The 16,007-nt window shown below is 45.0% G+C and overlaps 1 protein-coding gene across 2 annotated transcripts; it reads left to right on the top strand.

The window, feature by feature from the left end:
• Positions 1-552: 552 nt before the first annotated feature.
• DSCC1 (DNA replication and sister chromatid cohesion 1) lies at positions 553-14,592 on the top strand. Of its 2 annotated transcripts, none has more exons than XM_073590237.1 (10): positions 553-751; positions 1,390-1,579; positions 3,845-4,013; positions 6,263-6,391; positions 8,344-8,422; positions 8,531-8,669; positions 10,003-10,055; positions 11,317-11,471; positions 13,244-13,392; positions 14,235-14,592. In XM_073590237.1, the coding sequence occupies exons 2-10, from the start codon at positions 1,407-1,409 to the stop codon at positions 14,341-14,343; spliced, it is 1,155 nt and encodes a 384-aa protein (XP_073446338.1). In that variant the 5' UTR covers positions 553-751; positions 1,390-1,406; the 3' UTR covers positions 14,344-14,592. The 2 variants fall into 2 exon arrangements, with proteins under 2 accessions (XP_073446338.1, XP_073446337.1); XM_073590236.1 differs by having other exon boundaries at positions 555-751; positions 8,344-8,434.
• The last annotated feature ends 1,415 nt before the right edge of the window (positions 14,593-16,007 follow it).

The raw sequence follows: 16,007 nt of genomic DNA on the forward strand, positions 1-16,007 counted from the left end.
TGCACTATTGCTGACTGACTAAATACTTTTTTTCCCCACTGTAGCTCAGGACGGGGATGCTCACCTATACAGTATATAGCTCTGGTCACAGTATATAGCTCAGGTCGGGGATGCTCCCCTATACAGTATACAGCTCTGGTTACAGTATATAGCTCAGGACGGGGATGCTCCCCTATACAGTATATAGCTCTGGTCACAGTATATAGCTCAGGTCGGGGATGCTCCCCTATACAGCATATAGCTCTGGTTACAGTATATAGCTCAGGTCGGGGATGCTCCCCTATACAGTATACAGCTCTGGTCACAGGATATAGCTCAGGTAAGGGATGCGCTCTTACAGGAGCACATACCAACATGTACTGACTGAGTGAGTGTGAGACTGAGCAGTGCACTGAGCGCGCTCCTGGAATGCGCGCCTTCACTGCCCTGATGCACCAATCAGAGTCAGGTCAATTACAGCCTGGCAGCCAGCCAATCAAATCACTACTGGGCACAGCCAATGAGCGGCTGCACTCCCAGAAACTGCCACTCTCCTGACACGCCCACTTCACATCTCCTTGCGCAAACTCGCATGCGGGGCTTGAGAATGGCCAGTGAGTGTCTGCTCCGTAGGGCGGAGCGTAGCGTGACGTCATCCCGGCGGGAAAGTAGAACGGTGTGAGAGGACGGTGGAATACTCGTATTGGCTCAACCCGCCGAGAAGTGACGTGAGGCTGAAACCGGAGGGAGCCCGTCCCCGCTCCAGTGTCCGGTGCGTATGTGCACTGTTGTTTCCCCCAGCGCCATAGCTTTAGAACCACCAGTTGCCCATAGCAACTTACAAAGTATTTTCTAATTGGCTCTTTGAAAGTGAAAGCTACAATTTGATTGGCTGCTATGAGCATCCTCTATATATATATATATATTTCAGTAGCCGATGGCAACCAATGGTATATGTGCAGCTTGTTGTTTACACGTCGGGGGTGCTGGTCTGGGGGTCATTCTGTAGTCGGTCAGCACACCCGCTCCCATGTTGGTTACCATGACGCCCCAGTCTTGACCGGACGGCCGCTGCAAACATGAATTGACCCCAATACTCCGTATTTGTGATCGTCAATAAAGGGGTCGTCCATTTTCATTTTATTTTTTGTCTAATATTTCTAAAAAGGTTTTTTTTTTTTTTTTAATTCTGTTAATTGACAAAAGTATTAACACTTGTATTTGTGACAGTATTCTTACTCTGCCGCATTTTCCCCTCACTCCTGTCTAAAACTCCTGCACAGCATCGAATGTAATATATTCATGTGGTTGTACTATTCCCCCCCCCTCCCCTCCCCCCCAAAAAAAAATGTGTATCCCCCCTCCCGAACCCCCCCCCCCACACTTTATTTCTATACCCATTTTATTCAGAATTTCCAGCCGTTCTCATGAGTCGCTCACAAGAGGAGGTGGAGGCCACGCTGCAGATCGCCAAACTGAACGTGGAGGATCTCCGCAGCACTGTGCAATGTCTGACGTTCAGCGAGACCTTCGCGGCCGGGGATTACAGCCTGATGGAGCTGGACGACCCTCTGTGCAAGGAGATTGAGGTGGGAGGGAGGTGAGAAGAGACCTATTAATACAAATGATAATCTTTATATAGCGCCAACATATTCCGCAGCGCTTTACAGTTTAACAGTTTCAAAACACAAGTCATAAGTAACAACGTTAACAATACAATAATTAAAGCCAAAATAAAATGAGATTGTTATTGCCGTAATCACACAGACGTCGGAGAATCTTATTTTCCTGCCGTTTTTACACATCGGTACAACAACACCTACAGTGACATGTAAACAGGGTATAAAGCGATGTAGACCCAATTGCTGATGATCCTGGAGGCGCGGGGGACCTAACAGCTTAGCTTTAAAGATGGCGCATTTCTTTTGTAGCTTAAAGGGAATCTGTCACCCTTTTTTTTTCGGCTTGCAGCTGCCGGCACCGACATCAGGGGCTTATCTCCAGCATTCTGTAATGTTGTAGATAAGCCCCTGATGTAACCTGAAAGTTAAGATTAATAAGTTATATTATACTCACCCAGGGGCCGTCCGTATCCGATGGGTGTCGCGGTCCAGTCCGGCGCCTCCCATCTTCTAGCGATGACGTCCTCTTCTTTGCTTCCCATCGCGGCTCCTGCACAGGTGTACTTTATCTGCCCTGTAGAGGGCAGAGCAGTGCGCAGACGCCAGAGCTCTCTGACCTTTCCCGGTGCCTGCACACTGCAGTACTCTGCTCTGCCCTCCGGTGAGTATAATTAACTCGTTTTTATTATATTTCAGGTTACATCAGGGGCTTATCTACAGCATTACAGAATGCTGTAGATAAGCCCCTGATGGCGGTGGCCGAGTTCACACGTGGCGTTTTTTTCGCGTTTCCGCGGCAGTTTAACCGCGAAAAATAAGCATCCCATGCATTCCTATGGGATTCCGCAATGCTGTGCTAATGCTACGGTTTTTACAGAGGCGGAATTGCTTCGCGGTAAAGCAGCATGCTCATTAATTTTGCGGAATCGCGGCAATCCCGCACCCATAGGAATGCATTGTTCTGCTTACTTTCCGCATGTGGCTGTGCCCACCTTGCGAAAAGTAAGCAGAACATTTGCAGATGGTACCCACGGTCCGGTGGAGAGGAGACTGTCCTCCGGGTTTTGGGTACCATATCCCTGTAAAAAAATAGAATATAAAATAAAAAATATTGTTGTTCTCACCTTCCGACGTCCCGTGCAGCCTTCCCACCTCTCTCCACGCTCCCGGTCCCAGCAAGCCTTTGCGAGCGATGACGCCGTACTCGTGGGATCGCAAAGTCTCGCGGTCATTCGAGCGAGGTCATCGCGAATGACCGCAAGACGTTGCGATCCCGTGAGAACGGACGTCATTGTGATAATTGTCGCAAAGGATTACTGGGACCGGGAGCGTCCAGAGAGGCGGGAAGGTTGCGCGGGACGTCGGAAGGTGAGAACAACAATATTTTTTATTAATGGAAGGTGAGAATAACAATATTTTTTTTTTTTTTATTAGCATGTAAATAATGATATCTTTTAGGCGGCCTCAATTGTAAAAAGTTGGTCACACTCGTCAAACAGTATCACAGCTTGTAAACGCTTTTTGTAGCCAGACAAGAGTCTTTCAATTCTTGTTTGAGGGATTTTCATCTATTCTTCCTTGGAAAATTCCTCCAGTTCTGTGAGAGTCCTGGGTCATCTTGCATCCTCTGCTATTTTGAGGTCTAGCCACAGATTTTCAATGATGTTCAGATCAGGGACTGTGAGGGCCATTGTAAAACCTTCAGATGTGCCTTTTGAGGTAGTATATTGTGGATTTTTTCAGGTCGTCTCAGAGACCCCCTTTAACTGTTCATAATTTATCTTGTCCATATGAAGTTATATCCTCATATTTCTCCATTTGGGTCACTCCTATCTTTAGTATATGCTACATGTTGTCTTTGGCCCTATACATAAGTGACATGCTTTTATTTTTTTTTTATTTTTTTTACATGCATTGAACATGTCAAGACCACCTTTATAATTGTCTACAGAGTATCTGTAAGTCTCACAAACGTCACAGTTCTCCCTCCAGAAAGAGGCATAAAAAGTGAACAATTGTCTCTAGACAGAAGTGTTATATGTGAAGATGTGGCAGATTTATCAATCATCATGTGATACTTTCGGTGCTAATAGCGCCAACCACAAGCAAAACTTACCACCAATAATGCCCGTAAAGCCATTTTAATCCTCTGATGTATATTAATTTATCTCATCTTATTTATACACTTTAGGTTGAGTTTCTTATTCCGATCACTTGCTGCATCTTTTTTTCCTCCCATTCAGCCTTGTGATTCGAGGTGACAAAGGCGACCATGCTGTCCTGTGCAGTCAGAACAAAACCTATGACCTGAAGATCGCCGATACATCCAATTTATTATTGTTTATCCCAGATGGTAAAACTCCGGACCTCCTGCCCAACGATAAGCTGCCCCTGAGCATTGCCTCCTGTGAGGTAAGGCCCGGGGGGCACATCGGGGGCAGCGTCTTTGTATTTGATAAGTATAATATGAACATTACACGTAGGAGCCTTTCATGTATCACCGGTGGTCACATTCCCTGTGGTCCTGCAATCCGTATGTCTGAAGAAGGTTCTGAAATAATAGACCGAAACGTCACATGCTGCTTTCTTAAATAGACCTCATTGTATCGTCTCGTACTATGGAGCTTTATGGAGGTGGATCCTACACGAGAGATCAGTCTGCAAGAGAGTTGACTATCAAGAGTCATTAATATTAAGTAACCATTTCGGGGGGGGGGGGGGGATAAAATACGTTCATGTCCAGGACCCTGATGACCACTTCTCACAGACAGCCCTGCCAGTGCTCAGACAAGGGTCATATCAAGGTAGGTATGGCGGACCACCTGAAAATCATGATCACTCTTTCAAGGAGCTGGAGATGGAAGTGATCAGGTCATGCTTCGAAAAATATGAAAACTGTGGGGCTCCAATCATCCAACAGAGGTCAAAAGAGTCGCTATATGGCCACCATGCGGCAAAAATGACAGGGACAGTGTAGTGCAAAATTGGGATTCTACAGGCAACATGTCTCTATTTTCCTATACAGTGTGATATGTCGCTGCACTTTTTGTTGAGTTTCTCATGGCATAAACATTACTTTTTCTGTCAGTATGGCCATGTGAGGGCTTATTTTTTGCGGGACAAGTTGTACGTTTGATGACACCATTGATTTTACCATATAGTGTACTGGAAAAAAAAAATCCCAGTGCATTAAAATTGCAAAAAAGTGCAATTCCACAACTGTTTTTTTGTATTTGTTTTTATCATGTTCACCAAATGCTAAAACTGACCTGCTATTATGATTCACCAGGTCATCATGAGTTCGTACATACCAAATATGTATATGTTCTTTTTTTATTTAAGTGTTAAAGCGCCATTTCCGAGACCTGTAGCGTCTCCATTTTTCGTGATTTCGGGTTGGGTGAGGCTTATCTTTTGCGCGCCGAGCTGACATTTTTATTGATACCATTTTGGTGTGTATACAATGTTTTGATTGCCCATTATTGCATTTTATTGCAATGTTGTGGTGACCAAAAAAACGTAATTCTGGCGTTTTGATTTTTCTCTCGTTACGCCGTTTTACCAATCATATTAATTATTTTTATATACTGATTGCCGCGTTTCTGAATGCAGCTATACCAAATGTGTAATTTTAATTTATTTTTTTTAATTGCATTATTTTGAATGGGGGTGTTTTTAACTTTTTGCACAAATATGGCATATTCAGATTTGGCAATCGTTTTCCGAACATATTCGCTCATCTCTACCCAGGAGGACCCACTCCTGACATAGAGACGTAAAAAGTCTAAATGTCAAAATGTTTGTGAATAATCCAAAATACTTCTGAGATAGCATTTTGTGGACAGATGTGGCTAAGATGGAGCTTCTCGATAAAGCACATCATTGTGCTGTTTACTGAAAACGGGAATGAGGATAACAAGGAAAAGAACACAGTACCTACAGTGAGATGTTGGAAGTTCAAAGTTGTTTTCCTGCCTCAGGCACCAGGTGCCATGATTGTGGCATCATGAAATCTGAAGATTACCAAAAGATTTTGAGTTGCAATGTAGCGCCCAGTGTCAGAAAGCTGGGTTTGCGTCCTTGTTCATGGGTCTTCCAGCAGGACAATGACAAGAAGCACCCGGAAATGGATGGGGGGAAAAAAATCACTGGAGAGTTCTGAAGTGGCCAGCAATAAGTCCAGATCTAAATCCCATTGAACACCTGTGGAGAGATCTTAAAATTGCTGTTGAGAGAAGGCGCCTTCACATATGAGAATTCTGGAGCAGTTTGCAAAAGAAGAGTGGTCCAAAATTCCAGCTGAGAGGTGTAAGAAGCTTGTTGGTGGTTATAGGAAGTGACCAATTGCAGTTCTTTATTTCAAAGTGTGTGCAACCAAATATTAAGTTGAGTGTGCCAACAATTTTGTCCGGCTTGTTTTGGGAGTTTTGTGTGAAATTATGTCTAGCGTACCTTTACTTCTGTTTTTTTGTGTTGTTCCAATACACACAAAGGAAATAAACATGTAACTGCAATAATTTTTTGGGAGAAGTTCTTCATTTTCTGGAACAATTTCAAGAGTGCCAACACTTTCGGCCATGATTGTTACAGATTATGGTGCCACCCTGTTTTCCATTTTTTTTTTGCTCTACTTTTTTATATCCGCTGACGATGTCTTACAGATTGCGGGATTCTCTAATCATTACTGGGAGCTGAGGAGGTGCAGACCCAAACTGAAGAGGTTAAAGAAACTTTTGCTTGAAAATGTCTATGAAGGACCAGAAAACGAGCAAGATGCAAGTGCGTCAGTGGTAAGCAAAAATAGAAGACACCCTGTCATATGACCGGATGCCAGCCCTTTCATTTTTCTGTAAATCAGCACTGTGCACATACGCTATATCCAGTACTGAATAACACTGTGGCGCACCCAAGGCTGGATTGTCAGCGTCACAATGATCTTTGGGTGGAGGAGTTATAGCTCTCTGGTCACCTATATCGATCCCGCCATTGTAGTGGTGCAGCGACAGTCGGTTTGAACTGCTTCAGCTCCTGCAGTCTCATGGCGGACTGCAGCCTGCAATATTCCCCTTTCTCCAGTGTACCTTGATGAATGTACAGCAGAATCCTTGTCTGCTATCTGATGTACTGTATACAGCAGAGTTTGTGTCTCTGCTGTGGTGTATATACAACAGTCTCTGTGTCTCCTATGTGATGTGTATAGATAGCAGTCTTGGTGTCTCCTATGTGACACACTGTTTTAAAAAGCAAACAAACTGTGCTTTACTCACCCACCCCTGGTCCAGTGTCGCTGCTCCTTGTGTCTGCTATTGTCTGCAGCGGTGATAGTTATGCAGCCAGTCGATGAGCTGAGTGGACTGCCCTTGCTGCTGAGATCATTAGTTGGCTGCAGCATTGTCAACATGACATCAGTGCTGCAAACAATAACAGACACCAGGAGCAGCAGTGGAGACTCAGTAGTGGACCTGGGAGGGTGAGTAATGGAAACAAAACCACTGTTAGTCTCTAAACTGCAGCAACTGGAGCCAGCATCCATCCATGTACAGCTAGCTAAGTGCTGCCTGTACAGCACAGCCTGCATCCGTCCATGTACAGCTAGCTAAGTCTGTCTGTACAGCACAGCCTGCTTCCGTCCATGTGCTGCCTGTACAGCACAGCCGGCATCCATCCATGTACAGCTAAGTTATACCTATACAGCACAACCGCCATCCGTCCATGTACAGCTAGCTAAGTGTTGCCTGTACAGCTCAGCATGCATCCATCCATGTACAGCTAGCTGCGTTTCCTGTACAGCGCAGCCGGCATCCATCCATGTACAGCTAAGTTATACCTATACAGCACAACCGCCATCCGTCCATGTACAGCTAGCTAAGTGTTGCCTGTACAGCTCAGCATGCATCCATCCATGTACAGCTAGCTGCGTTTCCTGTACAGCGCAGCCTGCATCCGTCCATGTACAGCTAGCTGCGTTTACTGTACAGCACAGCCTGCATCCGTCCATGTACAGCTAAGTGTTGCTGCCTGTACAGCACAGCCTGCATCCACCCTGTTTTTACAAAACCAGGAAAATCCAAAAATGCTGTTTCCTGGTGTTCACAGGCTTTCTCTATTGAGGGTCCCAAATTGTGTCTTCTTGGTCTTTATTGGAGACAGAGGTTAAGTTCGCAGTGAGAAATTGCCATCTAGGTAGATTTGTCTGCACTTGGTATAACCTGGACGTGTGATTTTTATAAGACTTATTAAATCTTCACAAGTCCTTGAGAAAAGTCCCGCGCTGCTCATCACGGCTGCAGATATATTCTGTTTGTGGGAGGGCGACTTGCTTCCCTTTTCACGGGGGCTTTGACGTACTATTCTGTGACCATCCAGTGATGTTTCTGCGGCTTCTTCTGCCTTCATAGGTTTAGTATCTGCAGAGGATGAGATTTCGCCACATCTGCTCCACACAATGCAGATATTGATACGATTTTATTTTGTCTTGTTCCACTCTGGATTTCTTCTACAACCGTGATTACCTGTGGTCAAATCTGCACCAATGTCTGCCCACAACGTGACTTTTGTTGCAGATTTGCCGCGGTTCTCTAGCAAAATCCACAATGGAAACTTTTGACGTTTGAACGGGACCCTAAGTTCTCTGATACATCCATGCATGTCGAGTTCCTATATAGGAGGCAGAGAAGTGGTATAATGGATAAATGAGACCTTATTATATATAATATGTCTCGCTTCTGTCTCCGGTTTTTAGTATACCACAGAGGACTTACTGAACCAGATCCAAGCAAGCTGTGAAGAGCTGATGGACCACCTGAAAGTCATCCATGCCTGTAATATTAAAGGTGACATTCGGTGCCTGATTAATGACTCGACGCTGTACAGACACGATTCCTTATCCTGTGTTGTGTGGTTTTTTTTTTTTTTGTTTTTTTTTTAAGGGTTTTGGAGACTTTTGGACTTTGACTATGAAATGAAGCTTCTGAGCCACATCACCCAGCTAATAGACTCCGAGTCATGGTCCTTCAGCCGAGTGCCTCTGAAAGTCTGTCTTGAAGAGCTTCGACCTCTGGAGCCGGAGTAAGCGATTTAACATCTTGACTTTTCTGAATGAATGAGCCCATAAGGGTAATTTACAGTTCCACGTCGATGAAGGGGATGCTTGCTGGAGATGTACACGCATGGCTGTGGTTTCTGGACTGGTGTACAGGGCTTCTGACTGAACTCGACTATCTCATATATAGGTCAAGAAAGTCATGGCTGCTCCAACATGGAGTTGTGAACACGACCCTTAGGCTGTCTCTTGTTACAAACGTATAAAGGCCACGTGAAGATAATACAGGGGTGTTAGGTGGCTGCTGATAACCCCTTTCATTTAACCAAAACTTTAGGTTAAGGGGTGCTTCTATACCTATAAGAATATCATTGGGACAGTGTGGACAGTAGCTGTGGTGCGTGACTTCAGCGCTGCCCACCGAGGTTGTGGGGTGTCAGGGGGAGAGAAAAACTTCGGGGATGTGCCTGCAGGCTCCTCATCCTGTGGCGTCACTTTAAGACTCCCCTCAAACGAAACATCACAAAGTAAAGAAAAAAATGCGAGATATAGGGAGAATGGCAGGGAATTTTACAGTAAAGCAAATCCCAAAAATGCTTAGGGTTTAAAGATATTTATAAAGAGCTCTACAGGTATTAGACATCCCCTTTAATTGGGACTGCAGATGTCTAGTAGAAAAAAAAATCACATTGGTTCCTAACATTCCGCTAAACTCCTTCCTGTTTCGGCTAATTTCCATTTCTGCACTTAAGTTTTTTTTTTCGTCTCTTCTGTGAGCCATAACTTTTTTTTTTTTTATTTCTTTGCCGACATGGCCTTATGAAGATGTTTTTCTTGTGGGACGAGTTGTAGTTGTGATTGACACCGTTCATTTTACCATATAATCAACTGGAAAATGCAGTTCTTCACTGTTGCTGTAAATAGCATGAGTTGTGATCTGTGCCACAAAGATGGTGGGAATAAGGGGTCTTCGGATGGGACCCGTTGACACCTCTTTATTTTGTTGTGTGGGAGCGATGGACTCCCGAAGACAGAAACATCTCAACAGTTCAGAGTGAGCTATGGTGGTTGAGGTGTTAGAGCACAGCTGGCACCCTCTCTCCAGGCACACAATCGCAAATATGTGTTTTTTGGGAAGGGGTTTGTTTCTGGGACGTTGACCTATTTTCACTGTGGTGAAGCCCCTGCCACCATCGCTTCCCAGCAGATCCCAGCTCTCTCCATAACTCCCATAGAAATGTGGCACATGGGAATGGACGGATTTCAGCGTGTCCCGATTCTGCTGAAGACATCTGAACGTCTGATTATTTTCATTTTCTCGTCCTGCTATGTGTAGCGTAATCTCTTTTCTTTTCGTAGAGAGATGATTGAGCACTGCTTGGAGTGTTATGGAAAAAGGTTTTCTGAGGACGGTAAGCTTTGTTGGTCTTTTTTCTTCCAGTGCTTTCCCAATATTAAAAAACGGCATGTGGCTTCCGCTGATCGCCATTACACAACTTACGGGGGAATTCTGAAGTTTAAAAGTTATCCACTATCCACCATATAGGTGATAACATTGTGATTACTGCTGGTCTGACGCCGTAGCCCTTCCTGATCCTGAGAACCAGAGCTGGGCTGATCCTCAGTGCTCCTATTACAATGAATGGAGCTGTAGTAGGCATGATCGACCTCCGCTCCATTCATCCAGGGATCTTCAGAGCTCTGGAACTCAGTATCGGTGGGGACTAGAGCAGTCGGAACGTTATCCCATATCCGCTACATGGAAGATGACTTTCTGATTGCTGGGGTCTGACAACTGTGGCCCCCACTGATGCCAAGAATTGGTGGTCTGAAGCCTGGGAGCAGTGGAGATTGCTGATGGCTGCTCTCAGCTGATCTTCTCCTGTTAGAATGAACGGAGACACGGTTCACATGACCGACCTCCGCTCCATTCAGCCGGAGCTCTTTAGGGTCCCAGTTCTCGTCAAGATAGTTGTAAGGGGACAAGTTGTAGTTTTTAATGGCGCTGCTAAATTTTAGCAGTACTGCTTTGTATAATAGAAATACATCTTATGTGAACGCCACTTATACTGGCTTTCAAAAGTGCACAGTCGTGACAGGTACGGCAGGCCGTTGGCGGATTCCCAGCTGTCACGGCAAGCCATCGGCACAGGGAGAAGGAATTGGCGCGTGGTGTTGGTTCTTGGGCTTTAATTACAGCTGTCAGATATTGCCAGCGGCATATAAGTATTTTCCTGCGGCAGGCACAGCTCAGCTCCCCTGTTCCTGGAGGCCGGTCCTGCTGTGTATCCCTGCCATCATCTGCTGGGAGGGATTCTGGCCCCGTTTCTGATCTTACATCAAGGGCAGTGACCCGACATACGGCATCACGTGTCAGGAAGGAGTTGCAGGGCTGCAGCACCAATAAATGACTTTTTTTTCATTATATCACATAGAACATGGAATATTTTCAGGTGGAATTAATGTAAAAAAATACTTGGTGACGCCCCGTGTTTTTTTTTGTTTTTTTTTTTTTTGTTTTTTTTTAAATCTAATTTTAGACTGTCTATTCTAGTGGTCACACAGGCCCAGTAGCGGGGTCTCCGCAGCAGGGGTCCCAGTGATAATACACTTATTGCCTACTCTGAATAATTAATTCTGGTGTCTTCTTTTTTTTTTTTTTTTTTGTATCAGAAGAAGCATTTTTTGCATTAGATGACGACAAGATCTGCCGAGCCACCGCCCAGATGCTCCTGCAGAATGCTGTGAAGTTCAATCTTTCCGAGTTTCAGGCCGTCTGGCAGCAGAGCGTCCCCGAGGGAATGACCACCAGGCCGGAGCAGCTGCGAGTAAGTCATTTGGAGCCTCCTAGTCCGTCCATATACTACACATAGGATCTGTCACCAGGTTTTCATGACCCAAACTACATACCGTATATACTCGTGTATAAGCCGAGATTTTCAGCCCATTTTTTGGGGCTGAAAGTCCCTCTCGGCTTATACTTGAGTCATATACCGGGGGGTGGGCGGGGGATCAGAGACCATACTCACCTCTCCTGGCACTTCTCTACAGCCCCTGCGTCTCCCTCTGCCGTCTGCTTCCTGCATTCAGCGGTCACGTGGTACTGCTCATTAAACTCATGAATATGCGCATATTTAATGAGCGGTACCACTTGACCAGCTGAATGCAGGAAGCAGAGGGAGAAGCAGGGGCTGCCACTGCAGAGGAGACCTTGCGGCAAGGAGGGGTGAGTATGACGGGGCAGAGTGATATTCACCTGTTCCCGTTCCAAGCCCTGCACCGCTGTGTCTCCGGGTCCTCCTGCTGTGATGGCAGAGGGCGCGATGACGTAGTCAGTGCGCGCCCCCTGCTGTCAATGCAGAGATCCGGGAGACACAGCGGTGCAGGGCTTGGAACGGGGACAGGTGAATATCACCACTGCCAGGGGCTCAGGACACCAGCACCTGGCCCCCAGCGACGGAGAGGTGGGTATGTTTGTTTTTTTGTTTTTTTTTTATTGCAGCAGCAAATAAGGGGTGTTTATGGAGCATCTTATGGGGTCGCATTAACCCTTGTGCAGGAGCATATGAGGGGTATTTATGGGGCAGCATTAACCCTTGTGGAGCAGCATATGGGGGGTATTTATGGGGCAGCATTAACCCTTGTGCAGCAGCATATGGGGGGGTTTTATCTATGGAGCATCCTCTTGGACCACTATTTAACCCTAGGCTTATAGCGAGTCAATAAGTTTTCCCAGTTTTTTTGTGGCAAAATTGGGGGGGGTCGGCTTATAACACGGGTCGGCTTATACACGAGTTTATACGGTATATTATGAGATAAAGTTCTTGGACCTGATTAAACTAGTGTACTTGCTCTGAAAATCCCATGTTAGCATGGGAATTTAATCCATTCTGAAAGCATAGTATGAAAATGTTCATCTTAACATCAGATGGGAAAAGCTTTTATAAAATATTAGAAAGCAATTCTGACAGCTTTTCAAAGTAAGTCTACCAGCCTTGTACAGATCTCTAAGAATTGACAATACTGTATCCAGTTTGGCTTTATAATCTGACTTCACTGAATTGGAACTGATGAGGCTGGTGTACTTTCCCTGACATTTTATGTCAGAATGCATTATGAAATCCAATTCTACAGCTATCCTGACATGAATTTTCAGTGTAAGTACCAAAGCATCAACAGGTCTAAGAGTTCTGTTCAATAATGTACGCAGTTCATACTGTGAAATATGACGGTACAGCCAAGTTGCATAAGAGAGATTTACCTGATGAGGCTGGTGTACTTGCTCTGAAACTACGTGTCAGAATGGCGGTGTAGAGTAAATTCTCCAGTTTCATCAGGCTTAAAAGATCTATTTAATTAATAGTAAAGATAGGTTAGCGAAGGAAGCATGATTGCCGGATCAGACTACAGAGTTAGTTTGTAGTCTGTAACATGGAGACACACAGATCTGCATGGCAGCTGCAGATACAGAAGAAATGGAGATTTTCAATCAAGATTATGTGAAAGTTTGCTTGTTTATTTAGTGTTTTTTTGTTCAGAAGAGAACTTTTTAAAAATTGCCAACTTTAGATCCCCTTTTTCAAGTCTGCGTTTCCCCTAGGGACTGGCCTTGGTGGACAGAAGCTCTCGACCTGAGACCATCTTTCTTCTGAAGACAGAGGATCTGCCCGAAGACACCCAGGAGAGGTTCAAAACTCTGTTTGGTATGAGAGAGAAGTGGACAGAAGCGGATCTGTCTCCGTACATCCAGTAAGCCATTACGAGCTGCTTATTAGCCCCTATGAGAGGGAACGGTCTGTGCACATTGGATCCTGCATATAGTATATAAAGGGGCATTCCCGGGTCAGTAAAATAGCAGGTGCCACAACTCCAGCTCCCTGCAGTAAAGGGATAGCCATCATTGGGGATTTTTGTTTACTTGCATATATTTGGTGCTAAAAATTATTTTTACTCTTCAGTCTCATTAAACATTTTGCTCCGTTTGGCCTTTACAAGGTGTTTGTTTCCCTGCACATTCAACTTTGACATGGTCTGTGCTCGTAAATCAGCGTAGCGAAACCAGAGACCCGTCATTAAGGTGTCAGTGGCCATTGCAGCCCATTGGCATCTCGCAGGGGTAACATTAGAGTAACATTGGGGTAGTCGTCCCTTTGTTGGCACCCTTTAGATGCCAGTGAATAGTCACGGGGCACTTAAGCCGTTATAGTGGTTGTTCTGGATTACGCTGCTGCTTTATTCTTGAAACTGCACCATGTTTGTCGTCAGGTTGTGCGTGGGTTTTGCAGTTCGCCACTATTCCCGTCACTGGAACAAAAATGACACAACCTGTAGTGAGGGGTAACACCGTTTTTGGAACACAGCAGCCATGTGTTTTTCTTAAATCCTTGGTCAACTCTGTTATACGTCATTTTGGATCCCAAGTGCGTTATAGTCCTCGCAGGCGATGGCACAAGGACCTAAGAAAGACAATATTTCCTGCAAAGTGCATGAATGGGTTAAATTCTTTTGTTTCCTGTTTCTCCTTGTCATCGACTCCGGATTTACGTTTCAACCTTTTTAGTATTATTTTCATTTTTTTTTTCTTGTTTTAGGGACCTGTGCGAGGAGAAGCAAACCATCGGAGCCCTGCTGACTAAATACGCGCGATCGTCCCTGCAGAACGGCGTTAAGGTGTACAATTCTAGGCGGCCCATTTCTTAGAGCCGCGGCCTAATCGTGTCACATTCTACTATTTCCTTTTTAATTTAAGCTCTTATTTTCTCCTGCGTTTTCTACGGAACCAAATCTACTCCAAGAAGAACACGTTTGTTATTTCGTTAAAGTCCCAAGTTGTCATCTCATCCTTGTGGAAGCCGATGTCTTGTCTTGTCTCGGCCGAGCCAATGCCACTACTTTCTGTGTCCGGTAGGATTTTGGTGATCACCTTTTTAATAAATTGTTTCCTCTCTACTTGGGAGTAGCATGTGCCAAACGTCGTTATGAAACCGGTCGCGCGGTCCAAGATGGCTGCACGCCGCCGCTCTGTCGTAGCATAATGTAAAGGAATGGGGACAACCAAGGCTGCAGTGTGGTCCCAGCTGACAGTTTTGAATAAGGGTGAGCGGGTCATGTGTCCTGAAAGCTTTTCCTGGCTTCCAATTGCTTCGTGGTTATCAAAAGTCTAAACCAGTAAGCAAAATGGTCTAGTAGATGCTACCGTAATGTATTAGTAATATGGCACCTTCTAGGCCAGCGTTATTATTTGGACTGTTCTTATAATTTGTGTGTGACCAATAGGGCGACCAATCCAAACAATACAGGTGCCATGCAAAACCTTGGCAGCAGCTCAAGTATGGACAATATGGCTACCGATCCTCAAAACGGCACTCAGCGCTGTATTTCTAGAATAAAATTCCATTTTGTGCTTTGGCCCCTTATCCGAAGTCATGCGGCAAGGACCTATAAAGGGGCACTATTGGCTTTCAGTTAAAGGGCATTACCATCTACAAAACTTCTCTCTCACCGGTACATCCTTATGGGGTCTTTCATCGGGACTCCCACTGATCACCAGCACATACCCGGCAGAAACTCCATGGAATGTGTAGGCTGAAACCTGAACACTACCGGGAGGAATGAAGTCTGTTTCCTCCCGGCAGCGCATGGCCGAAGTGTCGGTGCAGATTCCAAACTCTATTAACCTGTTAATCAACCCCATTTCTAAAGGTTAATAGTGTTTTTTCACATGACCGTTACCCCTTTAATTCCTTAGTGTGCCGCTCATTCGTCGGGCTGCTGGCTACCTCTTCAGCCTGAGTGGCCAGTTCCGGAGGCTCGGTGAGTGTGTTACTTACAGGTTTTAAGCTTTAGATCTTGCTTGCACCTGGGAGAGAGCACAGTTCTGACCGTGCTGCCGGTGTAAACTATCACTTCTTCAGGAACAAAGGCTGGGGCTGGGAAACCAAAACGATAAAATGCATTTTTCTTTTTTGGAGAGTGGCGAGAAACCCCCAACAAAACGCAATAATGCTACTGAATTTTTTTTTTTTTTTTTTTCTTTCCGGCCACAATCACTCTATTGATAAATTGGACTTTTGGGGAGACGTCAACTTTTTTCTTTTTTGTTTAATTTTCTTTTTTTTTTTAATGGTGGGAAAAGGGGTTTATTTGAGTTTTGATAATAAAAAGTAGAAATGTTGATTTCATGTTTTTTTTGTTTGTTTTTGTCCCTTTAGGGGTCATGATGACCCTGCGATCATCTGATCTTAGACTGTATACTGTACTAGCATTGCATTATGTAGGAAATCGCGGACTGGCCGGGCTTCAGAGGAGACCGTGATTTCTGCTATATGTTCTGCATTCCGCTGCCTAGAACACAAGGAGTTGGA

The sequence above is a fragment of the Dendrobates tinctorius genome, unplaced genomic scaffold (genome assembly GCF_039654945.1).
Source record: "Dendrobates tinctorius isolate UK_male_01 unplaced genomic scaffold, ASM3965494v1 ptg000116l, whole genome shotgun sequence".
NCBI lineage: Eukaryota > Metazoa > Chordata > Amphibia > Anura > Dendrobatidae > Dendrobates > Dendrobates tinctorius.